This window comes from Lissotriton helveticus, chromosome 7, assembly GCF_964261635.1.
Source record: "Lissotriton helveticus chromosome 7, aLisHel1.1, whole genome shotgun sequence".
NCBI lineage: Eukaryota > Metazoa > Chordata > Amphibia > Caudata > Salamandridae > Lissotriton > Lissotriton helveticus.
In genome coordinates, this window is record NC_136068.1 from 63,704,517 (window position 1) to 63,731,811 (window position 27,295).

Consider the following 27,295-nt stretch of genomic DNA (forward strand, 5'->3'; position numbering starts at 1 on the left):
ATTAAATGCAAGGATTGCTTTCAGTCAGAATATCTTTATTCGACTTATTCCAAGTCATACAAAGAAACGAAAAACTTTAAAAAGACACTAAAAAACATGACATGCAATACATATTCATACAATTTCATGAAAAGCAATAATCTGAATACATTTAAAAACTGTATACATAATTAAAAAAACAGATTTACATTTCATTTGTAAAAGGACATAATAAAACTACTAATTTTAAGGCGAAATTTGGCCAGCAGCTTTCGCCCTAGCGGCGGCCACCAAAAAGTTAGCAGTGCAGAAAGCAATGCGAGGATTTGACAGGAGTTGTAGATAGAGCAAAGCCGGGCGCACCTGTGTGAAACCCGCATCTTTTAGGATGGGAGCAAATATTTTTTCCTCTGCTCATGATACAAACTACAAAACATGACAAAATGCATTGTATCCTGCACGGAAAAATGGTCGCAGCTACAAGGAGGGGCTAGGTCTGGCTTCTGCCAGCACTTAAAGGAACCTAAATAAAAATGTAACAGATTAAACCTAAACTTAGTTAATAAAAACCTATGATAAGGGAATGTGACGAAGCTTAAATAAGGTGCGAGTGAAGGTGCGCTAACCAAGAGGCTATGAGCCCTTACTGCTGGTTTCAACAGTTCTTGTTCCTCACGGCTCATTTCCTTCCTTTCCCTGAATGACTTTTTTATGTAGTCCAAGTCCTGGGCCCTAATTTTCTCTGGGCATGAGAAAAGTTCCGGACGGCCCAAATCTGTAAATGATTTAGCTAAATAGGCCAACCATGGAATACTGCTGTATTTATCAAGTGATAAAACATCGTATAATATTTTATGGTTCAAAGGGAGATCTTCATTCAACCACATTTTCAGCCACAGAGTCAGGGGAGCTAGACTCAACATATCTGATATATAGGGTAGGCCCACCTCTTTGTGAATAGAATAGGTTGGGGTTGACTGCGGTACAGAGAGAAGAGATCTAATAAATCTATTTTCAGCTCTCTGAATAGGGTCAAGATTTACATACCCCCACAAAGGGGACCCATATAGTGCGATAGCCACAGGCTTGCACTTATAGATTTTTAAAAGGGCTTCAATGGGCCTAGCTCCTAACTTACCAGCAAAGCCCAAGAGCGCGGAGGATGATCTAATTACGGCCAGCCTCTTTGCTCTTATCTGTGGGCCCCATGATCCTTTTTGGTCGAACACTACGCCCAAGTAGGGGAATGTAGTTACCTTAGAGACAGGGACCCCGCTGCAGAAGAATGATTTATGCCTTTTTTTAGTACATTCACGCCCTATTACCATCGTGTGTGACTTAGCGGCATTGACCTTAAGGTCCAGATTTTCCATAAAAGAACCGAAAGCGTCTAGGAGGAGCTGGAGACCAACGCCGGTACGAGCAATCAAGACGGCGTCATCCGCGTACAGGAGTGCCGGGATTTGGGCATCTCCTGCACGGGGGACGTCCGCTTCCTGGCCTCGCAGGTGTGCCCCCAGGCCGTTAATGTAGATGGTAAAAAGCGAGGGGGCTAAAATACAACCTTGCCGTACCCCCTTTAGAGATTTAAACAGTGGGGTACATCTGCCATTATTTGACACTCGGACGGCTGCAAAAAGCTCCTGATGCAAAGTGGCCATGAACGCTACCAAAGCTTCATCAATACCCATCTCCAACAGGAACAACCATAGTTTTGACCTATTGACCAAGTCAAAGGCCGAGGAGAGGTCCATAAATGCAAGAAACACGGAACCCTCCTTGGCCACAGTATATTTAGAGATTAGTAAATGCAGATTAATACATTGCTCAATGGTCCCTTTTCTCTCTCTAAAACCATATTGCAGTTCGGACAGCCCACCGCAACCCTCAACGTTCTCCCTCAATCTGGCTAAGAGTACTCTCCCCAAGATTTTTATAGTTGAGTCCAGTAGGGATATGGGCCTATAATACACAGGGTCGTCCCGCTGACCTTTGTTTTTGAAAATCGGGACAATGGTGGATCTGGCCCACGAGGCGGGGGCTGGGTTACCATTGACTGCATTAAACACATTTGACATAACCTCTGCCCACAGTTTAGGTGAATACATAAAAAAGTCAGCAGGGACTCCATCGGGGCCAGGAGCCTTATGTTTTGTAGTTGCCATAAGCGCTTTTTCCACTTCTTGGGGATTAAAGATGATAGGAAGTACAACTGCAAAGGGTAGTGTAGCCTTTTTAGTTCCTTCTTCATCGCCCCCATAGACATTTTTGAAGTGGGACAGCCACTTTTCATCGGAAATCACGCAATCCATGGGTGCATTTTTGTCTTCAGAGAATAGGGGCTGTTTGATGATCTCCCAAAATCTCCTACTGTCCTTCAGCACTGCCGCTGAAAGGAGATTTTCCCATGTTTCGTGTTTGATGGTGTCCTTACGATTCTTTATGGCTGCCTTATAGGTTTTCCTTAGTCTGGAAATATCATCTTTAACCCTAGGCACATTTTTTAGGGCAACCAGCAGTTCTCTGTGAGCTTTTGAGCATGCAGAGTCAAACCAACGCTTTTGTCCTGGGGCTCCCTTTGTAGGTTTGGTTAGCAGATCCTTTGACACCTGGTCACATATAGCCTCATATGCTGCTACTATTCTTTCCCCTTGGGCGCCAGATGTTTTACAAATCTCTACATTGTCTTTGATTTTTGGGAAGTTTTTTCCATAGAAGTTTTCTGGGATCACTTTAGCCCACTTCACTCGTCTGTCTTGATCAGTGGTCCTCAGGGGGTGTGCAAGTTTTACAGTTAGTGGTGATACCCCCATCTGAGCTCCCCAGGCCACTTCAAGTAATACGGGGTTATGGTCGCTATAATGTGTTAGAACTGTACGATAATCCATGGTCCGATTTAGAATGCCTAATGAAACAAAAATGTAATCAATCACTGTCCCATGTTGAGTGCCAGTAAAAGTTGGCATTCTCAGGCCACATTCAGGTTCGTACAGGTCATAATTAGCGAGTAGTTCCTCAAGCTCCTGCCCCTGTGCGGAATGTTCAAAGTGAGGTCCCTGTAAGGCTGCCTCGTCAAACTCATTTTCACTATTTCCCTTACAGGCTAAGTTACATAAGTGGATGTTAAAATCGCCTAATAAAATAAACTCAAAAACAAACTTGATATTCTGAGATACTGTGTTTAAAATACTGTCTAGGTTAGCGATATTACAGCCTCTATACTCGCTATTCCCGGAATTATAAAAATTGACGAATAAGGTCCTGTTAATATTATTAATCACCCTTTCAACAATTAGGATATTGTCAGAGTCAGTAATAATCTGCCTGTAACTTCCTTTTAATTCCAGAGAAAACATAATTACTAGGCCACCTTTAGCTCTCCCCGCTCTGCTAGGGACTGCAGGTTTAGTGAAACTAGTGAACCCATCCCACCAAAGATTGGCTGATGTGTCCCAAGTTTCTTGCAAGGCAATAATGTGGTGGTTTGAGACAAAGCTCAACCAAGCATTGTCCTGAAGTTTTGCATTTAAGCCTGCTACGTTCCAACTTAAGATCTTACAGGCGTCAGTGGGTGTCCTTGTCTTGTTTGCCCCTTCCGCATCCCCTTCCCCTATGTGCTGCGTTAATGATCCCTCATTAGGTTCCACTAGGGAAAAGGTCTGTGTATCCTCACTAATCGTACTCGGCTTAACACCAGCCTCCAACCGATGTAAAATCGGAGGATAGTCGGGATTTGAGGGCTCTTGGGACTCTAATACTTCCATGTGACTAGGATCACTGAAGTGTTCGATAATATTTAAATGGCCACTTTGTAGAGTTGGATTATTCAACCCTAGCCTTTCGTGATCGACTCCACTTTTAAGTCAATCACATGTATTTAAGTCAGATAAGGGCCCAAACCTATTTCCTGTTCCAAATCCCCACTCGAAGGGAGTGGCTACCTGACCCTGTCTGTAGAGCGCTGAATTCCACATGGGTTGTGGAGTATTTGGACGTGTCAAAAGCTGATCATTTCTAAACCAGTTGGTATACCTATTGCCCTGACCACTATGACCGTAACCCAGGGGGCCAAAGCCCCAGCCATGTGTTCTTGTCTCCTGTGCGAATGCAGGCCTGATGTTTGGCTCATTTAGGTGGTTAAGTCTTCCTGACTCAAAGTTTATTATGGGTTGAGAACGATCGTTAGAATATCGGGGTCTGATGCCCTCTCCCCGGCTACTGGAGTTGGTATATCTCTTATATCTAGGGATATTGGGGAAGGTGGGAAGCTGAGTCTCATTATAAAAAAATTTAAGGGTAAGTGGAATTATGGAGCCGCTACGACGTTGGGGTGGGTAAATATTGGCCAAAATATCTGGGAGAACCTCCGCATTGCCAAAATTTAAAATTACACAATCCCCTTTAAACTTTTTTGGTTTAGTTCCAATCCAAGATACCCTCCTAGTCATAACGATATCTCCTGCCAGTTTATCAAACCCTTGATGTGCCATGTGCATGTTGTTAGTGAGCCAATGTAGTGCTTTATCTTTAAGGCCCTGGTTGGACTCAGTTTTATCGTGTGATAGAACAGGGACGTTTGCCAATACCAGTACTACTGGAGAGGCTTCCAGAATGAATTGGGCTGAGACATCCTCCTGTTGTGGTTCCACTATAACAGCGGTTGTACTGATGTGGGGGTCTCCAGCTTCTATTTCCTGTCTAAGTATGGGTAATGATGGAGATGGTGGCAATGGCAGCGGCCCTTGATGGATTGGCTGTGGATTGCTTTCGGTTGGGATAACCTCCACATCCGTGACCGCTAAGTTTGTGACAAGGGAGGATAGATTCTCTACCTCTTCGGCCAACTTGCCGTGTACCCCACCCAACTTTTTAACCTCAGATGTTAATTTATCCAGTTTCCCGATCAAGGGCTTAATTATAGTCCTGATTTTAATGTCTATCATGTCTTGAATCCTGTTAAATAGGTCATCATCGATAATGCGTCTTGACTCTACATCAATGTCAAGCTACGCATATTTCCCTTCACGTCTTGGGGGTGGGGTGGCCGGCTTTTTCCTGCTTTGTTGTTGTTTCCCTCCCCGCTTACTTTGGAATTTTCTGCAGGCTCTAACTGCCCGTGTTGCAGGCTGAAGGGGCGATTGGGCTTCATCCGTTGTGGCTATCTGGTGGTTGGGATCAGCAGCTGTGTTATCTGATAAATCTATTAGATCCATTAATGGGTCCGAGTCATCAGCCTCACTGCCATTATCTTGAGGAGCAGGATCTACTAAGTTTGTAAGGGGATTATCTTGCGGTATGTCCGATGTCGCTGTGCTCAATACACTTGTAGAAGGGCTTTCTGGGGGCAAAATAGGCGATTGACTCAAGCCAAGAGATTGCCTTCTCTTATTGTTGATGCTGCTAACCACTTGTACTAGGTAAGAGTCTAAGGTGTTCAATGGCTCAGTGGGAGCAGGTACCAGTTTCTTCCCCATATTTGCAACAAACTGTTAAAGGCTATCTGGGGCTGGACAGGATTTCAGAGCTTAACTCAAATGAGTTCAATAGTGGCAATACTATGAAGTATGAATCTCAATCAGCTACGGCGATTTGACGGTCCAATATCATCAGCACAATGTTATATATAATGTTGTCAAAGCTATAAACAGTACCTTATTGTCTCCACGCAATGGGTGTCAAGGGGGTGGCCTTGCCTGGCCTTTTCGTGCCTCTGAGGGCCACAGAGGGCCCGCCCTTTGCCCGGGCTTAGCCCCGGGCGTCCCGCACGCGTCCCGCGTAGCGGGGGTCTGCCCTTCCTAATGAGGTGGTGAGGTGGTTGGGGGCGGGGCAACCAGGGAGAGCGTCCAGGTGCAGGTGATGGCAATCACAGGGACTCCTGGGAAATGGAGTCCCTGTCCCTCACCTGGCGCTCGCAGCCCTGAAAGAATATTCTTCACCCGCCCTGTGGCCCACACGAGACTCCAGCGAAGGTCCTACTCCTCAGCAAGGGCACCCAGCAAAACGGGCGATGCGGGACCCGCGCAGCGGGTACCGCGAGGTCCAACAGTGGCAAAAAGGGATTCAGCAGCAGAAACGTTGCAGGGATTAGCCGGTGAGTTCCCTGATCAGCAAAAGCAGTTTAGGCGTCTCCCAAACTTCCTTGGCGAGCGGCAGCTTTAGCTCGGCGGTCGGGGGCGGGGCAACCAGGGAGAGCGTCCAGGTGCAGGTGATGGCAATCACAGGGACTCCTGGGAAATGGAGTCCCTGTCCCTCACCTGGCACTCGCAGCCCTGAAAGAATATTCTTCACCCGCCCTGTGGCCCACACGAGACTCCAGCGAAGGTCCTACTCCTCAGCAAGGGCACCCAGCAAAACGGGCGATGCGGGACCCACGCAGCGGGTACCGCGAGGTCCGACAGTGGCAAAAAGGGATTCAGCAGCAGAAACGTTGCAGGGATTAGCTGGTGAGTTCCCTGATCAGCAAAAGCAGTTTAGGCGTCTCCCAAACTTCCTTGGCGAGCGGCAGCTTTAGCTCGGCGGTCGGGGGCGGGGCAACCAGGGAGAGCGTCCAGGTGCAGGTGATGGCAATCACAGGGACTCCTGGGAAATGGAGTCCCTATCCCTCACCTGGCGCTCGCAGCCCTGAAAGAATATTCTTCACCCGCCCTGTGGCCCACACGAGACTCCAGCGAAGGTCCTACTCCTCAGCAAGGGCACCCAGCAAAACGGGCGATGCGGGACCCGCGCAGCGGGTACCGCGAGGTCCGACAGTGGCAAAAAGGGATTCAGCAGCAGAAACGTTGCAGGGATTAGCCGGTGAGTTCCTTGATCAGCAAAAGCAGTTTAGGCGTCTCCCCTATTAAGGTCACCTCAACCACTGATGTTCTGATTTCTGAGTTTGTTCTTCTCCAGATAAAGCCCTTTTAAAAAGTGCTTACTTCTATGGATGAAATGTGAATCCTGCACCTTGTTGTCTCCTTTGGCTTTTGTAACATTTTCCATACACTGATTAACACACGTATGATTCCTTGTCTCTGTAAGTGTGTCTGTAGTAAAGTACTCCATCACACTACATTGGTATGATAGGTGCTATTATACAAAGTAAATACACGTGAGAGAGGGGCTATGGAGCGATGAGAGGCACTTTTGGAGGGTGATTGTTCCGGGAACCTTGACAAGCCCCAACAAAGATTGTTGCATCCTGGTGCACAGTAAGGTCAGCATTTATTATGTTTTAAAAGATAATACAATTCAATAACGAATGACAAATTGATATAGAATGAACCATTTTCCCCCCATTTTTTGCGGGGAGTAAATTAGAGGTTGTATTTTTCCACTTGTATCATGCATATGTGTACAATTCGACACGTGTAGTCAAAGTATACACACAGGCATCAATAGATTCAGAAAACCATTACCCACCACCACAAGACTGACGTAGCCACACTGCGGGCACCATGGTAAACTTGTAATACGGCGGTCGGAAGACCGCCAGTGCTGTGGTCTCCTGGTGGCTGCGGCCACAGTGTTAGGGTGGTCGGCCTTCCAAACTCATAATCAGGCCCTAAGTGCGACAAGTATGCCCAGACGTGTGTCCCAAACACACTGTGCCACTGGTGGCACACTGCATCTCACTGAAGAGATCCAACTAGGGTGAAACCGTTCTTGAAATGCTTTCATTTTGGTTTCGAGAGGACCTTGCTTGGCAGTACAGGTTGTACTGTTCTTAGTAGAGTGGGATGAAGGCCAATTTGCGTATGGTTTGGTCTAGTCTGAGGTAGCATATTGCGCATAAAATGATAGAATGAATATGGCAAGAATAATTACAAGTGGCATCCCAGCATCACTTTTTTGTTCACTTCTGATCTTGACATAATACATTAGCACTCTCTGTTCAACAAAACAATTTTGCAATGTCTCATTGTTGGACATTTTTGGGCTAAATTAACGTGACATTGTTACATCTATAGCATTTATGGCCATTTACACTAGTCTCAATACAGTAAATATTTTTCTGTTTTCCTCGTAAACATTCTTAAACTGGCAGCAGGACCCGGTGGCTTCTGCCATGGGACTGTTGATTTAACATATACAACGTCCATAAACTACCTTAAAATGTTAATTTGTTGATATTGTTTTTCTTCTCCTTATAGATCCAGCCATATTTGCCAGCAGCACAGTGTAAGAGCCAGCAGGAGTCCTCTGGAAGCCACTTGAGTAATTTGCAAACCATCTTGTGGAGAGGTAAGTGTGATAGCTTTAGGTCCTCATGTCATAGGTTCCCTCTTAGGAAGCAAATAATCAGAGGGGGTTGAGGATTAAAAGGGCCATGGCTTCCATGCTGACTGCCTAAGTCTCACTAGAGGATCAGCTCTGTGAGACTTCGGAGAAAGTGTTGTTCAATCTTCCAGGTCTCAACCCAGAGAATGTTGTTGTACTGCAGTAATTCCTTTCTTTTATGAGTTGACTGCCAAAGGATGGTTATTTGTTTTGTTTTCCAGTTGCATGGCTTGTTGATTCTTGTTTCATGTATGGAGACCCCTTCAGGTGCACAGCTTTGCTTCACATTGTTAATGAGCTCGCCTTTAGAAACAGATTACACACAAACACTGCTTTGCTGATGCCATTTATGTACATTAGGTTGGATGCCTGGCACTACTGTACCCAGATGGCCCAGGGTCAGGTGGTTCCTTACTGTACCCCATGCACTTTGTTTGTATGATGGCCTGGTTTATTGAGATGCAACATGCAGAACTGCTGTGTGAATTGAAGACTCTGAATCTATGTTGTCAGTTGCCATGATCTGCCCTTTCAACCATATCTTTTCCAGTTTATTAAATGCAAGGATTGCTTTCATTTATATCCACTCTTCTATTTTAAACACTGTGGATTCCTGAGAAAGCGCATACTTGACAGTGCTTGCCTTTTAAGAAGATTTGTGACCTGCTTGTGAATTCCATGATGTCAGATAGACTGGTGAGTATTGCTGGGTGTCAGTTGTAGTGTAGCTAAACTGGTTGAAGTCTTTCCTACCTGAAAGTAAGGCTGTAGTTGGATTGGGACAGGAATCAACTAAACCTATAAAGGTCCAATACTGGTTCTTCAAGGATCATGTCTGTGCCTAACCCTCATTAATAACCACTTTCAGACTCTCCACCAGCTACTGTTTAACCTAGGAATCAGTTTCAAAAACTATGCTGGTGACGTTCAAATATTGGGTTGTGTGTTAGATTATAAATAAAAGCATATATGTCTTGAAAAAAATGTCATAGTCTAAATATTATTCACAAAATAATGCTCCATTGATTGTAAATTTGCTACAACTAATGATTTTTTGTCTGAGACTATAAGTACATTTTAATTGGAAGAATGTTAGTCAATGGGGAAAACACAGAGACATGAAGAAGATGCTTCTGGCCACATGCACTAATGTGGAGCTCTTATGATTGGAGATTTGTGATTGCTCATGTGTTGATGATGATGTACCTTTTGGTAAAGTATGAAGGAATGCTCTCTAGGATGATATAAATGTGGAGGCCAGACACTGCATGAAGGAGGGTGGGTGGTACCATGTTGAATACTGAAGAGAAGTCAGCAGAAGAAGCAGAAGCACTCCTTTTGTATTTACAGTGGTCCTCACAGATGGAGAATAAGATTGGTTCAAAGGGGACAACAGAGACTTTGATGAGCTTACCAAGAAAAATCCATTGAAGACTGGTCAGAAACTGGCCAGTTTAATGTAGTAGGCCCTGTGATCACTGAAGATCCTGCTGTCAGGAACCCGGCTTCGTGGGCCACCGTCCGCACAAAGCGTGAGAAACGGCAACCAAAACGCAGTCGAACCACAATCCCCAGAAGGCTATGGGGCACTTAGCGCGTGACGTCAGACGCGCAGATCAAGAGACATAAACCCGGAACCCGGCAGGAACAGTGCCGATAATTTTGCCGAGAGAGAGTATAGTCGAGGAGCGGCTTGGTTTGGAAACCGAAGCTACCGTGAGTAGTCTGGTGTGTGTGTGGTCGCCGGCTGGTGACACACGGACCCGCGCCCTGCGGGACTACGGGTGAGCCCGTTTTGGATGCACACACGGCTGTGTGTGTGAATCGAGTGACTGCTGAAAACCTGTGGTTGTTTTCCCCGTTTCACGAAGAGAAAAGCGGCTGCTTTCTCGTGCGGGGAAAACGGTGATTTAAACAGATCTTTTGAGACTTTATGCTTGACATTTAATCCAATGGTGCGAATTGGATGTGTTGCCTAGGTGTTTTTGTGGTGGCATAAACACCCCTGTTTCTACCAAGAGAAGTATTTCAGTTATCTGGATAGTGCAGTGCATATGCACTACTAAGTCATATTGTACATAGTTCAACTGTGAATGCTGAGTTACACCTGGACTTGAAGGTGACTGGAACCTTTAACTCATTACAAGTTCGTTGTGTTGAAGACAACCTGTTTTTGCTTTATATTACAATACAGGAGAGAACAAAGGGGGGTACCTGAGTATGATGGAAGAAGTGGCTTACAGCAGAGCGTTCACACTAAGTGGTAGGTGTGGTGTAGGATTAGCTTAAGCTCTGCAGCCGAATGTTGTAAAGTCTTATGTTTCTTCTTTTGCTTCTTAGAATCAAATCCCCGCCATTGATAGGACCTCACCTCCCTCTCCTGTATATCAAGCCTGTGTATTTTTCTTTACAGGTATGCTATTGATTCGTTATAAAGAACTATGTGATCCGTGTTAGTTGTGCTAAGGGCTAGTTAAGATAGGGAGGGGTGTGATTCTAAACCTCTTGTTCTTATCGTTACAGATCTCCCTCCCCGCTGTTCCCTTCCTTCCCCGCGCTCACGGGATCATCCTGGTGGTCTGTGATATTTATTATCGGGCCGCGGGGTGGTCGTGTGGTTGTGGAGTAAGGACGTTCAACGCAGCCCCGAGGAGTAACGTGTGGAACCTGACACCTGCCATATGAGTTTCTTGATAAAGACTCTTACAGGGAAGGTAGAAAAGGCGGAGAGGAGGATTTTCTTCAGGTGAACCAGGCTTACCAAAGTTCATCAAATTCATTGGCTGTGTGAAGTGAGAGGCAAAGACAAAGTTTACAGTTAAAGTGAAGGCTGTGGTTGTCACTCCAGCTGAGGAGAGGATTTGCTATGATGGTGATGTGTCCCAGTGGAGCAGAGTTTAGCAAGGATGTTTAAAGCTTTATGTGTGTACCTATCAAGATCAGGTGGATGACGTCCAAGGTAGGGTCATAAGCATGATCTGATGGGGGACCAGTATCGTTTGTCGAACCAGACATTCTGGTCTTCCAGATGTAAAAGTGGTGACATCTGCAGTGGTGCCAAAGAAGGCTGGATTGTTCAGAGGCAGTGTTCAACTCAACAGAAATCAAAAAGCACAGGTTGGAAATGGTCAACAATTGATGAGCAAAGCTTTGCATTCTTTGGATGAATACTCTAAGTAGCTGGAGGTGGATAAGGACTTCTCAAGGATAACCACAACTTTTCTGCTTGGCTTCATAGAAGGTCAATTTCACATGTGTACTGTATAGACTGAAGACTCAGCCTCATGAAGGGCATGAAAAGTGTCATCGGCTAAACATTTTTTAGTGATGAAGAGAAAATCTGCACCTGAGTTAAAGAACAGGTCATAGGTGTCCAGGTGGTTTTCATTAATTAATCTTGAGTTTTTGAGGATGCAAAATAAATTGAGTCCAGTGATAGGATAAGGGGTGATTAATGGTAATGCCTATTAATGGTGGAGAGCAAGAAGGAAGGTGGAAAGATGTGGCAGTGTCATTGCTGATGTCGAGCAGGTTTGAACAGTGACATGACCGGGTTTCAACATAGAGGCTAAGGGGGAGAAGAAATTATGTTAGAATGTAGGTTAGGTTTGCTAGAATGGAGATATCTTGAAGGGGAAAAGATTGGGTATTAGGAGAAAATGGGAGCAAGAGGGAAGTGGAAGGAAAAGATAAATGAGAGATTCGTAGAGGAGTCTGGTGTAGAGAGGTAGTGTGAAGTGGAGAACAATCTGCTTCTTTTGGGTAGTGGTTTCTAGACTGGTGCAGGGTTGAGGGAGGACGGAGGCAAGTTGCAAGAAGGTGCTTCAAGCCTGTGGGTAAAAACGTTTTGTAAGAGGAGAAAAGTGCATTTGAAGAATGATCCTGAATTGGTCAAGGGGAGAAAAGTACTGGGCAGTTGAGAAGAGAGGAGAACATGAGAGGAGTGGAGACAGCCAGGGAGAGCATGAGAGGAGTGGAGAGAGCCAGGGAGAGAGAATGAGGGAAGAAGGTTACTTGTATAGTAGGGAGTGTGGGGTAAAGGAGAGTTAGGCTGTGGCCGGAGAGGGATCGTGCAAACAGGACATGAGAAAATGTAGAATAGAATGAGAGGAGGGAACATTGGAAGAATAAGCATGGTGGTAAGGAAATTACCTCTATGAAAAGTGAGATCCCATGCAGCAGCATTATGAAAATTAGAGATGTTTTCCTGCAGAGTGACCATGCAGATCTGGAATATCTGTGGGAGAAAGGCGAAGAGAGAAGGTCCAGGTTCCCAAAACCACTAGCTAGTCATAGCTGATGAGGTGATATAGTAGCGGCGTAGGTGCAACACCCTAGAAGACTACATTTTCCAAAACTGCCAGCTAACAATAGTCTAAATTGAACAGGAGATATAGGGCCTAATTATGAGTCTGGCAGTCCAAGGACTGCCAAACTCGTGGGGCGTGGCGGCCCAGTCACTGCCCTACCAGTGGGCCAACCGCCATATTACAACTTTGGCAGTCAGACTGCCATAGCACCACTGCAACCGCAAGGGAACTGCATTCTCTGGTGGCCCTCTGGCAGGCAGAGTCTCACAACATGCTGACGGTGCCACAAGCCTATTATGGGTTTCAGGACAGCCAGTGGTTTCACGTAGGTTCTTTCTCATGAAACTGGTGGCAGTCATTAAAATAAGGGGGTCCTAAAGTTCCCCCTCATGCCCATGCATAGGGGTGTATGCAGGGGGTCACATGTCGTGCCCCCTGTGTGCATGCACCCCCAGTTTCAGCACGCCATGGACTTCACAGTCCATGCCATGCCGTACCGCGCTATGGCGCTCCTGTGGCAGTGCATTTCTAAGGCATACATAGGTGCCTTTGAAAGGTACCACCACAGGACCACCATGTCATCCACCAGACCATGCAAAACTATGGCAGGCGGTGGCCCTGTTTGGTGGTCCTAGAACGGTGCAGTGGCATGGCAGCCCACTTCAGGACCAGCAAACCTGTAATCAGACCCTCAGACACAACACACTAGAAGGCACAGATCTCCAAATCCATTAGTTATTAAGTGTAAATGGATACAAGCTAGGTGAATTTTCAGTGCAACCCATTGAAAGGTGCAGCTTCTCCAAGCCACCAATTAATTTGCATCTGTGAGATCCACCCAGTTGTAGTGTATGTGCAACAAATTGAAAGGTCACGCTTCCTACATTCAGGAAGAGCATAAGTGTACTCCACTAATGGTAAAAAGCAATTGTTAATTCCAATACATTGTAGCTGTGCAATAACACTAACTACAATCAGCTCACAAGGCACACTAGTATGACAAAAATGACAATAGTATGAGAATTTGTAAAGTGTTGTTTCAGGTGTGTGTGCTCCTCAAGGTTATCCTCCAAATTGAGTTACAGGCAAAATAATCAGAATCCCAATAAAGTATTTGGTTGCCATTGGCTGCAGTTCTATGATGACCTGGTAGAGGAAATGATATTATCTCTCTGTGCAAGATAACCACTTAGGGTGAACTTCATCCACTACAGAATCAAGTATTCTGCATAAGAGCAATATATTAAAATCAGTCAGACGTGATTAAAGGATGGCACAGTGATACAGCATCAGTGGCATCTGATCCTACAGGAAATTAGTGTGCCAAAGAGGTCTGGAATCTCTCCAGTTTTGAAAGCACAATTTTTCTTAGACTGAACATCAGATACAATTTGGCTAAAATACCTGATTCAGTTTTTGCCATTCCTTTGGCTAGATTCTACTCTGCATGTGCCCTCTGTCTGCTGACTATTGTAGTTACATTTTAGCAAATATTCTTTGCCGAACCAAGATGGATTTACTAGACTTTCAAAGTGGAATATTTGTCCCCTTTCCATCTCACAGTTTTCTTGGGTAGTAAACAATTCCCTTACTTTTGTTCTCCAGACTTAGTTCAGAGTTAATGCTGTGTTATGTGAGGAAAAAGAGAAACATAGAGAATTTTTATTTAAAATGATTTTCTTTTGTGTAACTTGTATAAGTAGATTTACTGACGAGTGAATTGATATTGACCTCTACTCTGTTTCTATCATGAGTCAGTGTCAACATCTTTGCTGTTAAAGTGGAACAGGATAAGGTTTATGGTTCATCCGGTGATTTACTTCACACCATTATGTATTGGCTATCTACAAGTTTTTTGGGGGGTTTTACGTTACAGGGTCAAAGAAGGGAACAAATTTGAAATTCTGCAGCTTACGACCATGAACTCAATCACTGTCTATGAACATGCCTACTTCAAAGGAAACCATAAGACATTTACTTCGGATGTTCCAAATCTGGTCAAAGAAAACTTCAATGACTGCATCACCTCTGTGAAGATCGTCGGCCAGCCCTGGATCCTGTACGACAAAAAATATTATGAGGGAGAATGCGTAGTCCTAGAGGAAGGAGAACACCCAGGGAGTACCATGAATGATAGGACAAGTTCTCTCCAGCTGGTCACTGATGACCTGAGCAATCCCCAGATCACGGTCTATGAGCATATCCATAGAGGGGGTAAGTCGTTAGTGCTGACTCAGGAGTCCAATCTCGCGTTCGGAGGCATGCATGATAATATATCCTCCCACAGTGTCCAGAGGGGAGCTTGGGCTCTGTACGAGCATGTAAATAGAGGTGGAAGGTGCTTTGTAGCCAGGGCTGGTGAAACTTTGGAGAATTACGGTACTATTGGTTTCAATGATCAAGTCTCCCATGTGTATCCTCTGCGCGCTGGAAGGTCCACTGTGTAAGCCACGATTCTGTGGAACAGGAAAAAGGTAGAGAGTGAAAGGGGCATTCTGATAGATCAGTTTCATTACAACAATCAATCAAACATTGAGCAGCAGTTCACTGCTACTTCTTCCAAAGAGTTTGAAAAATATGTCTCCCATAGGTTTGAATTCAGCAATGGTACATCAGTCAAGGTGGGTACCTCATTTACCTTGAAAGGAGTGGTCGATATAATACAGAGGAGTCCAACACCTTCACAGTGACGAAAGGTGAAACTCAGGCATCCCCCATAAAGAAAAATACAGAGTTGAGCATGCCAGTGAAGGCTCCACCACAGTCAAATGGGACTGTCAGTTTCATGTGGAAGGAGGTCACAATTTCAGTGCTGGTGGAGCTGAAAGTCGTCCAGGGCAGTAAAACTTTGATCGAAACTGGAACATACTGATATCAATTGGCACAGAAACCTATATTGATGTCCAATGCCTTCTCATAGGTTGATCTCAGTGGGAACCACACTATCTTCTCCTTAGTGCACATGCCTCAATATTGGTTCACTATTTTTTCGGCGACTGTATTTCCTTTAAACTGAGAAACCTGAGCGGTATCCTTTCCTTTATAGTTGCCCTTTCCCCAGACATTGCTTCAAAAATTAACCTTAGGAAGGAGACAGTTGTTATGTACCCGCCATTATTCCAAGCCATTACAGGTGTTCCTCCTTTAGTGGGATGACCAATTATTTAACCACACCAGAATTACAACCAATGCCATATTTGGACTTGGTACTCATTGTCATTACTGCTTAGTGATCATAATGTTTCCTCAAAGTGGAGAGCCAAGTCCATAATTTGACACACCACCAGATGTCACAGAGGCACAAAGGAGTCAGTGTACCCTGCCTAACTGCAGCCAAAGCTGTAGTGTGATTGGCAATGTGTACACCTGCTGCTCCTTTCACATCTGTAGGAAATGTCCTACTGAGACAGGTCACTTCCTGCCAAGGGTTTATTAGTGTCTGTCTGCAGAAATCAATGCTTCCACCACTGCTGCCTCAAGCCTGGCCTTGAGGTTGAGTACTACACCAGCTCCTGTTTTATGCTATGTCTGCTTATTGCAAATGGCAAACTCTTATCTTTCCATTGGGTGTCAAGCTGCAGCAATATCTGTTTTCTCCAGAACACAGTAGATTACCACATGGTGAATAGCAAGTTATGTGTCTCTCCCACAAAAATCAATTTCAAAACTCCTGTGGAAATCAAACTATTTAATTCACAGACTGGCCTCTGGCTATCACTGCTGCACCTGTAGACATTTGTAGAGCTGACATCACTTTTATGACAAGTATTGACCCACTGCATTGTGCCACTCTTTCTTAACTGATGGGACAGTTCAGATGTTGGGCAATGATTTATAACTTGAAGAAATGGCAGTAGCAAATTCATCAAGGCAGTCAATTTTTGATACTAGGACACTGCATGGCCAGACATTAAATCCCTAAAAAAAGAATTTACTTATTTCAAATGTTCATGGTTGTATTGGTAAAAACATGTTCTAAATGTAGCTGAATGGAGGGTGCAGGCTTCATTTACATCATTATTGTGCGCCAGATACACCTTTATGTGCAGGTCTACTGCCAGCACTGAATTTGAAGTTCTTTTTCTTTTTTTCATTTTCATACTTACTTCCATTATACTGCAACTTACACTGGTACATGAAGTGGGTCTATGATCTTCTTTTAAATGTAGTCAATTAACACAAATCACTGATTTCTAAACGTCCAACTACTATGGTGAAGATAGAAAAGATAACTAATTTAATAATTAAGTATTCATTTTTGATTTTGCTTTACTACAATAAGGCAAAGCAAGTCAATCATCAGGGTTTGGTTTCCTGTATGGTTATTTTTGTTATGCCTTCTGACTAAATAAACCTCAGTTATTAGCAGTTCTGGTGTGCATGTGTCTCTTCTTTTCTTTTGCATTGCAGGCCTTCTCTGCCCACAACATTTACAAAGACATGTCTTACAGAGGATAGTTTGAAGAGCACAGTCTCAATGACTGAAGCTTCCAAGAGACAGTGACATTCTAGAAGAAGGAAAATGGTGTCTATCTCCAAGAATACATATCCCACATAACCTGTTATAATTTTATGCATTTGTCTCACTATGCACAACAGTCTGGACAAAGATCCTTGTGTGCTTGCACAGACGTACTCATGCACATGCAAATACTTTCAAAGACAATAAACAAAACTCACAAAACTACACAAAGAAATGCATACTTATATACATTACCAATCAACAAATATATGCACACTGACACATGTAACCAAAAACATACACACATATGCTAAACTCCCTGTGAAACACAACACACACATAAAGATATAAATGGATATACAGAAGACTGCATTCTACTATCCAAAACCACACAAACACATAAAGAACCAGCATAGAAATATAGTGTAATATGTATTCACACACATACACACAAAAGAACAAAATAATACACCGACGCAAAACACAAACAGTCCTAGAACTCTGAGCACATTATGGTTTGAATTTTGTTAAGACTTCTCAGACATCACAACTGCTAATCTAGGACCTGAGTAACTAAACTCTTTCCCTTACTGGAGACCATCCCACAATTGTTTGTGCAATGAAAAATTGTTCTCCTTCACCATGACTTTCATTCAGGCTGTCCTTCCTAGTTTTAGACGCCCTTATAACTCTGTATTAATACTTAAAAATCATAAGGCTGAAAGTTATCCCTGATTATCCTAGATTTCCCCCTGCCCCCCCCCCCCCCCCCCCCCCAGCAGTAAGCCAGTGTTAATATGGCTCTGAGCCCTGAAAGGCATTCTTATGGCTGCCTGAAGCCAAAAAAAAGTACTTGTTATCAGGCCTGTTAGCCATACAATTGTCTTACGCCCTATCACTATAACGGTCCCCTAGAAGTAAACACTCGTGGGTAAGGCACTAATTGTTTTACTCATACTAACTGTGATGGAAAATGTCAGTAAGTAAAGTAAACTTTTTATTTGCACAATTAATTAAAATCATTGCAATATATACACTCAGGAATGACCATTGAGAAAAAAAAAATGATATTTGAGTCTGTTAAAAACGAAGCGTTTATATATTAGGAAAGAAGGGCAAGGAAAAGTCACTAGGAGGGGATGGAAGTCAGACTTGATCCAATGGTAGGTTCAGGGAGTTGATTCCCGTGGTGAACTTTACAAAACGTGACGCCAGCTGAGGTGAGTCTCCCCTCATACATGCATCTAGTGCTTCCTGGCATGTCCTGATGTTAAGAAGGAGCCAAATTGGTCGCAGCCAGAAATGTCTTTGGGCTCGGAGATTTTGGCAGATGCACAGAATATGGATAAGATTTTCCTCGGCCAGGTTACAGAAGCGGCATTGGGAGGATGCTTCTTTCTTGCATCCTTGACCAAACTTGTATGCCTTCAGCGGAATTAAGCCAAAGCGGAGTCTCATTAATTGGAGTTTTGTGTGGACTTTCATAGAGGATGCCAGGTAGGACGGTAAGGTTTTTGGGGCATATAGGGGCTCATTAGGATGGAGGATTTTCCGCATCCTCCGGGCTGGTGGTGGCTTCCGCCGGCCCGGAGGTTGCGGAAAATCCTCTGCGGACCCACCAAAGACCCACCGCCAAATTAGGATGGCTGGTGGGTCCTGGTTTCAGTCCGCCGCTTTTCCGCCGCGGTTGGCTTACAACCGCGGCGGAAAAGCTGTAACATGGCTGGCGGTGTCTATCAGACACCGCCAGCCATATTAGGATGGTGTAAAATGTATGCTTTTCCGCGGCGGCTTTTCCGCCGTGGAAAAGCATACGGACCTTCACTTCGGGGGCCCGTTGCGGGCCCCCTGGGTGAAGGGGGGTTGGGGGGTGCACATGGGGGGTACCTATGGTACCCCCCTGCATTTGCGTGCACAAAGCAGCAGGCACCGCACGGTGCCTGCCGCTTTGTGCACGCAAATGCGGTGCATGCATTTTTAACATTGCGGCGGGTGCAGCTTGAAGCTGCACCCGCCGCAATGTTAAAGATAGAGGATGTGACCGCCACCCTGGCGGTCACATCCTAATTGCACTGGAGGGACCGCTGCGGCCCCTGCGGGCGGTCCCTCCTCCTCTAGGGTGGCGGACGGACGCAAGTCCGTCCGCCATCCTAATGAGCCCCATAGTTTGGAGGCCCAGGAGCCGTGAAAGAGCTGAAGTACCCGTTGCTCATCGAGGTTGTTTGATAAGATTTTTGCTTGCTTGGTAAAGAGTTTTGTTTTCGCCTCGATGGGCAGCGGGGTTGACCATATGTCCTTTGCTTTGAGGGATTCGAGGCAAGATGTCAAATATTTATTCCACAATGTTTTGGTGTTGCTGAAGACTAGCCATATGCAGCTTTTTAAGGTGTGAGGGCTAGCTTGTTTGGTTTTTAAGCAGTAGCTGATGTATCTTGCACTCATAATCCATTGTTGGGAGGATAGAGAAAATTCTTTCAGAATGTGAGCATGGGCGGTTGAATTTGGCAATCGGAAGACCCTACGGTAGCAAGACGATTGCGCTCTGTCCAGCCAATGGTTCATTTTATCTTTGAAGATTATTGCACCAAAAGAAACTGTGGGAAGTAGTTTTGCAGTGATCAGTTTTATTAATGGTACTAGGTCCTGGGAGTGCAGAGCACTTTTAGTTTTTATAAAGGCCCCTTCCAGGCTGCAAGCAACAGCCTGCATTTCGGTTATGTGCACAGACGGTCTCACTTTATGGTCAATCCACACGCCCAGGTACTTATATGCAGTTACAGTTTCCAGTGGCTTCCCTTCAATAAACCACTAGATCTTTTTGGTTTTTGCGGAAGATATTACCATTGCTTTAGTTTTGGTGACATTTACTTCAAGCGTATTGATGTTACAGTACTGAGCGAGGGAGTCAAACAGTCTTTGGAGGCCCACCTGGGTTTGGTCTAACAGAATGGTATCGTCAGCGTATTGCAGGGTTTGAATTTGTCTTAGTTCGATTCCCGGAGGGAAGGCACGAGTGCGAGACAACCATTCGGGAAGGTCTGCGAGATACAAGTTAAAAAGTAGTGGCGCAAGGGTGCACCCTTGTTTTAAACCTCTACTAGTATAAATTTTGCTAGAGGTAGACCATCTCGATGTAACTCTTACCTTGACCCAAGTGTCGGTGTGTAAGGCTATTAATGCATTCAGTAGCGGCCGCGGAATGCCCCATCTTGTCAGTTTTTCCCACAGTTTAGGCCAGCTCATGCTGTCGAAGGCTTTACGAAAGTCGATAAATCCCAGGTGTAACGATTTACCTTTTGTGGCTAAGGTGGATTCCATCAGGTGGGCTATACAGATCAGATTGTCTTCGATGTGACGCCCTCTTTGAAAGCCGGTTTGGGTAAAAGGGACTATGTTGTTATTTTCCGCCCACTTGGAGAGTGCAGTTAAAAGGACGCTAGCGTATGCCTTCCCGTCCACGTCAAGGAGGGCTATCATCTGATAGTTATCGGGATTAGATCGCAAACCCTTTTTGTGGAAGGGGACGAGGAGTGATCCTCGCCAAGATGGCGGGATGGGGCCTCCCAGTATTGCGGCCTCAAAGACAGGTGTCAGTAACTGGGCCCATTTTCCGGCAGAGGTTTTAAAAACTTGAGTGGGAATTTCATTAGGTCCAGTGGCGCCGCCTGATCGCATTTTCTTTATTATTCCTGTTATTTCATCTGTTGCTATGTTGAGAGGAGGGTTTGCTCCATTCTGATTTATTAACAGGTCATGGGTAGACACACTACTGATGTTCGCGCCATGTGGTGCTGTGTAGAGCGTTTTAACATAGATCTCCCAATCCGCCGGAGAGATATTGGTTGCGGTAGGAGGTTTAGTGGCTTTAGTGGCATTGTTTACCCAGTTCCAAAATTTCCTTTGGTCTTTAGATTTTATAATCTCGAAAGCTATTGCCCAGTGGTGCTCTTCTTCTAGTTTCCTTAAGATAAACCGAGCCTTCCTGTAGTCTTTTCTCGCGGCCAGGATGTCCCCCTTCAGAGATTTGTAATCACTTTCGTTGTTCGCGTTTTATCGTTGCAATTTGTTTAGTTTACTTTTTGCAGTGGTTGTGTATCCTTTTTGGTCTGACAAGATTGTTGTAGCCAGTGTGTCCTTCGGAAAGCTGTTTGTTGATTTTGCGGCGAAGTGCTCTCTGAAGTTGGTCAATATAGTTTCCCACATGGGGGCTGTCACGTGGCTACTGCCAGCCGAGGCCCATCTGGTCATGAGATTGTCCACCTCCGTTTCAATTGCTTCCTGGTTTCCTTCTGACCATCGTAATTTCCTTACACTCTGTAAGTTTTATACCATCCCAATCGGACTGGTGGTCGGGCGATGTAGTGGCCTGAGGGCAATACTGCATGTTAAAATGGAATGATCGCTGTCTGTAGACGGTGTTACTAAGAATTGACGTACCTGATGAAAGGCAGTAAGTGATATCCATATGTAGTCTAGGGTGGCCATTCTGGAGGAGGATACATGGGAGTATGCAGCCGGTTGGTCCGAGGCAGTCCTTCCATTAAGGGTGCGCAGTCCTAGATGATTTAGTTTTGTGGCTAATTTTATTCCGTTCAGATCCTTCCGTTGATACTGGGATTTTATCTCCGGTATTGCCCACATTACATTGAGCGGTTACTTGGGAGGATTGGGTGGGATCAATATCCATTAAGTTGGCCTTAAAGTCGCCCATTATCAGCCATAGGTCATTTGGGAATTGAACTTTGAGATTATTCATAATGGATAGTATGTTACTCAAAGTAGTCGCTCGTCTTGTTTTTATGGGGTGCAAATAGACACAGCCAAAGATGATTTTTTCCCTTGTTTTCCCCTTTTCATGGCACTCAATCTCGATGCTGATGATGAGATAATCGCCATCGCGGAGAGTTTCTAAATTTGAGACCAGTGTATTCTTCACGGCGATCAGCACACCCCCGGATGCATGGCCGCCTGCTATAGATGGAGTAGTGATAGATTCAATTACAGTGAAGTCTTCCCAGATAGTGTTCTCCAGGGCCCAAGTCTCTTGAATAGCAAAGATGTCGTAGGTCTTCTGCAGGCCTGTGGTTAAGCGTTCGATTTTCTCCTTTGTTAGGCCCCGGATGTTCCAAGAGCATATATTTAGATTGTGAGCTGTGCCGTGGTTAGGTTCGCTTACAAGCAAGGGTGTCAGCGCACTACCCTAAGGCCTGGGAGAGGCAGGACCAGTCTTGGGATCTAAGCGGTTTTAGTACGCATTTGCGTGGTCTTCCTGCTGTTGTGGCTATTACTTGAAGCGGATTCTCAATCCAAGTAGCTGTTTTTGGCTCCTGTCAGAGGCCGCGCAGCATCAGGGGGAGCTGCTGGTTATGCTTGTCTTGTTTTACGTCTGGTCTTTTTTTGTTGGACACTAAGGATTCAGGGGAATTTTTTAGGAAGGTAGGGTAGTTGGTGATAGTATAGGGGCTAACCTGTATGCCCCATTCGTTCAATTGTTTTTTGTTCTTCATTAATGTAGCCCCCCGTTCTGAGTTAAAGAAAGTTACAACTATTGGCTCATTTTTTTGTCCAAGTATAGGGTCAATGAAGGCCACTGACTCAATGTCCGTTGAGTTAACACTTTCTAAGCCTGGCAGGTGGAAGCATAGCTTTATGATATTTCCTCTGTTTAGAGTATCCCATGGACCCTGGGATTCATACTCCGGGTATAGTAATATTTTTTTATGATGTTGCTGCCCAGGGCAAGGCGCTTGATGCAATGGTGCCTGAATGGAGCCAGATGTTAGGAGGTCAGTCAGATGCTTTCCATTGCCCGTGTGCTCCGAGTAGTCTTGGGGAAGTGGTTTTAAAATTTGTGAGCAGGTCCTTCTGAGTGGGTCTGTTCCTGTCACTAGTTCTTGAGGAGAGGACATCTTATTGTCAGTGCGGATGTATGACGTTACAACGCATACTTTTACTCCGCGTACCATTACAACGCGGTATTTACAACGAATACCGTTACAACGCATAGCGCTTTGGGGTGCTGGATAGTGGTAAGTATAATTTACTATTCTAACTCCAGTCCCCGTGGACCCTAGGGAAGGTGTTGGATAGTAAATTAAACTTACCTCTTATCCTAGAGCGCCCCCCAGCGCAATGCGTTGTAATGTCATGCGTTGTAATGCCCGCGTTGTAATGGTAGTGCGGAGTAAAAGTTGCGTCGTAACGGGTGTATACCTGTCAGTGCTAACCGCCTCTGTAGTGGCTTCAATATGAATCTGTTCCTCTTCTATTCGAAGCAGTGGAAATTATTCAGTAAGAGTTCTTGTTTTTTGTCCTAATTCATGGATAGCGGGTTTATTTATTCCTGCGAGGGAGGAAAGAGAACTTTTATTGAGAGATTTTGTAGAATTGTCGTTTTGCTTCAAGTATTTACTGAAAGAATTATTATGGTTACCACTATTTTTATTTGTGAAGTTTTCCTTTAGATCTGATGATTTCTGCCCGTTATTTGTTTGGGTTTCTGAGTTTTCGGTTTTATCTTTTTGGGAGTCTGTTTTTCAGACTGATTAGTCGTATCGGAAAGCCGATCACCCGTGTTTGTTCCAAGCCATTGTGTTAGTGCATTGCCCTTTTTTTTTGCTTTATTTAATTTCTTCAGTTTTTTCTTGTTCTTTCTGGACAAGGAAGTTTCTGCCTTTGGGTCCTGATTGGTCTTAGCTACAGGCATATGGTGGCACGGTGAAGTAGGTGGCATTTCTTCAATGTTGGGTTGCGCAGTTGTTTCTTCAGCATTCTGTATGTGTAGAGGGGAGTGGGTGTCGGAGTCCTGAGCTACAAGGAGAGGCTGTTCTGGGTGTTTTTTTAGTGTGACGTTAGGCAGAGGCTGGTCCAGTTTTAGGCTGTTGTTATTGTTGTAACAATTTGGGTTATTAGAACTTGGTTTTGGTGATCTAGAGGTTTCAGGAGGTCGGAGATGAACGGGGAGGATTCTTGATCTCTGCAGTCTAGGTTGAGTCTTTAGCCTCAGGTCTTCTATTAGTGTAGACATTATTTCGGGTAGGTACTCAAGTTTTTCTAACAGAGGCTTACAATTACAGCTGGTTTGACCGTGGTTTAGGTGTGAATCAGCCTTTGCAATTGATTCCAAGGTTGGATTCACTACGGGGTTGTAATTTTGGGCCACGTTTTTTTGGGCTCTTCGTATCAACGAGTTTAGTTGGTCTAATTTTGAATCTATTCCTATTATGGAGTCTGCTACTAATTGTAAGATGGATATCTGAGTGTCAAGTTTATCAGCATGCATGTGAGCGGCATTGGCCATGGAGCTCAGGGCTCTGTTGGTGACTGCAAGAAGTGCTTCGACATTGAGCATTCCTGGGTTAGTTTCTGAGGCCCTTGCCTAGGGTCCGTTGTGGGTAAGTTTATTCCGGCGGAATGGTTGTGAGCCGATGATGAGTTAGATGATATGTAATTTTGCTCATTTTGAAGATATTTGTTTGGGCTTGGAGTAAAACTGCAGTCCTTAATACCGGGATTATAGCTGCTTCTGATTACTGATGACGCTTTTAGTGGGCTTGCTTTAGTCGTCCCCTCAAATGGGTCATTATTCCTAGAAAGAATGGAGTCTTGTGCCCCGTTAGGGATCAGAGTAGATGTTTGCGACGGGAGATCCTGGCTATGTGCTTGAGGGGAGTCGTTCAGTCGGCCCTTCGGTGGATTTGTCGCGTCTTCGCGCGCTAGTACATTTTTCAGTGCCGAAAGCTTTATTGGTTGAGTCAAAGGGCAAGTCGATGAGATCCAGATTATAGAATCATCAGGGCTACATGCCGTGGTTTTAACTTTATGTTTACATTTTTCGTTCTCCGGCTTGGGGATTAGAGGTTCTTTCTCGGGGTCGGAGACGGTGGCTGGGCCGTTGGCGTGCGACAGAGCGGGAGGAGCTGACATTCCGAAGAGCGTAGAATTGCAAGTGGTTTGCTTGTGCTTGCCTGTAATGGTTGATTCTCTGGAAGGAGCAAGGGTGTTATTGAGTGAGGGGAGGGGTGTCTTAATGGTGGCTTTTCTAGCTCAGTGTCAGTATCAGCAGTTGTGGTCTTGCGTTGGATGGTTATTTCAGGATAGAGCGAGAAAGGGTTAGAGGAAGCTAGTGAAGTTATTAGTTGTTGAGGAGACTTTGCATTCATGTCTCGTGGGGGATGAGGGACGGATTGGTTTAGTTTGCTGATCTGGAGAAAATGATCTCTAATGTCGCTGGTGCTGTTGTTTTAAATTTTTTTTGATGAGTATGAAAGGCGAATGGGTTGCATGCAGTTACTTAGCGTTTTGTCGCCCGTTAAGAGTTCCAGTGGGGGCCTTAGGGGTCTCTCGTCGACCTCTTCCATTCGCTCAAGGTGCAGAGGGCGGGAGGGAGATTGGGGGCCCGCCCTGCTTCTTGGGGGTATAACAACTTCGACTTCTGACGTTTGGCAGACTTATGGGGGCGATGATTGTTTTGCAATTGAAGGCTGCTCCTAGTACGCATTGCAGTAGGACGTGGAGGGAGCCGGTGTTTCCTCTAATTTTGTTTTTTTTTTAAGATAGGTACAGAAGTAATTGAGATGTAGATTGGGTGAGGTTCTGGCGAGTGGGCCGCTGAGGAGCCGCTAAAGCGTGGCAAAAAGCAGGGCAGAAGCGAGCGGAGCATACTGGGGCGGGCCGCTGGCAGAGTCGGACCTAGTCAGGCCTGACCGGCCCACCACCCCCGGGCTCTTACTTTGCGGCTGCCTCTAACGGCAGCTGTGCTCACACGTACCCGGACTAGGTCTCACCTCGTTTTGTGGCTTGGCTGGAAGCACTAAGTCCTCTGGTGCAGCTCCTCTCGGCGGATGAAAAAACTGCTCAGGCGCAGCCCCCCCTGCTGGCCACCAGGTTATGCAGAAACGCAGGGCGCAGAAATGCAGATCCTCCCGCGTCCTCGCAGGGAAAGCAAACAAGTTTCTTTCTCACGCTCTTACTCCCGTGGGCCCCCGTAACCAAAGCGGAGCTGAGCGGAGCACCCCCCGTTGCCGCAGTGTCGGCAATATCCACAAGGCAGCGGGGAGCTTGCAGAACTTGCAGGATAATACGTTCACAAGGTGGAGCAGTAGCAGTGCAGTAACACAGCGACGGTAACACACGCCGCTGGCGCGCTCGCTTGTTGGCTCGCTCCTCCTCCGGAAATCACCTGACCAATCCTCCCAATCCAGGCAAGGAAAATGTCAAATAGCACATAATTCAGAAATATACAAATGTTCTTCCAAATAGGAACAGCTGAACAAGCTGATTGCATGTATAACCACAGAAAATGTTAGCCATATTACAAAGGGCCTAAAAAGAACATTGGAAAGTATTTAAGGACTCTTCATTTACTCACAGGCAATTAATATCAGGGGTTGAGCAGAGAGAAAAAGATAAAACATATATTTCTGCACTGTATTTCGCTACAACTGGTATTTTACCAAAAGCATAATGTAAATTAGTACAACACTCAACAACTCAAATTTACAATTTACTTTGAACAAAGAAAACTTTCACAATTACAATAAACGATGATTACAATAGATAACAATTAGATGTCTAAGAACATCACAATTAAAATTCAACTCACTAAAATGATCAACAATAGATTATTAGAATTCCTCATCTTTACATATAGTTTACATAATAATGGGGACTCATGCACCACTTTCAAAGTTTTTATCATGCCAACATAATTGAGTAACACTTTTCACATTGCTGACATTTCTCCAATCCACCGGCGTTTTACAATCTAGCATATTTTACTACTACTAGTAGAAATTCATGATTTCATTAAGTATACAGGGATTACTCCATGTTGTTCTTTTACCTAAAGGCTGGAACTGTGTGCAGCTGATTTCCACCCGCATTCCGCATTCCTGTCAACTGCTCGCGGAACCCGCTGCGCGGGTCCCGCTTCGTGTGGGCTGTTTGTGCTGGCTGAGGAGTCAGTCATTCTACGCTGGGACTTTGTGTTGGGAGGTTGATTGAGCAGGGCTGCGAGCGTGTTGTAGGCGCAGGACTACCAGTCCCAGGAGCGCCTGCAACCCCCAATTGCCACCACCTGGGACGCTCTCCCTGCAGGCTCCTCCCCGCCATCCTCACGGTAAAAGCCGTCACCGCTGGTTCTCCTGTGGATTACTCCATGTTGTTCTTTTACCTACAGGCTGGGACTGTGTGCAGCTGATTTCCACCCGCATTCCGCATTCCTGTCAACTGCTCGCGGAACCCGCTGCGCGGGTCCCGCTTCGTGTGGGCTGTTTGTGCTGGC

The 27,295-nt window shown here is 45.2% G+C and overlaps 1 protein-coding gene across 1 annotated transcript in view; it reads left to right on the forward strand.

Annotated features, from left to right (window-relative positions):
- The window catches only part of LOC144768926 (uncharacterized), a 282,473-nt gene that overhangs the window by 133,954 nt on the left and 121,224 nt on the right, over positions 1–27,295 (forward strand). The window contains exons 10-11 of the mRNA XM_078652934.1: positions 8,112–8,139; positions 14,425–14,991. Of these exons, the coding sequence (XP_078509060.1) occupies positions 8,112–8,139; positions 14,425–14,991 (595 nt within the window). The remainder of the gene's footprint in view (positions 1–8,111; positions 8,140–14,424; positions 14,992–27,295) is intronic.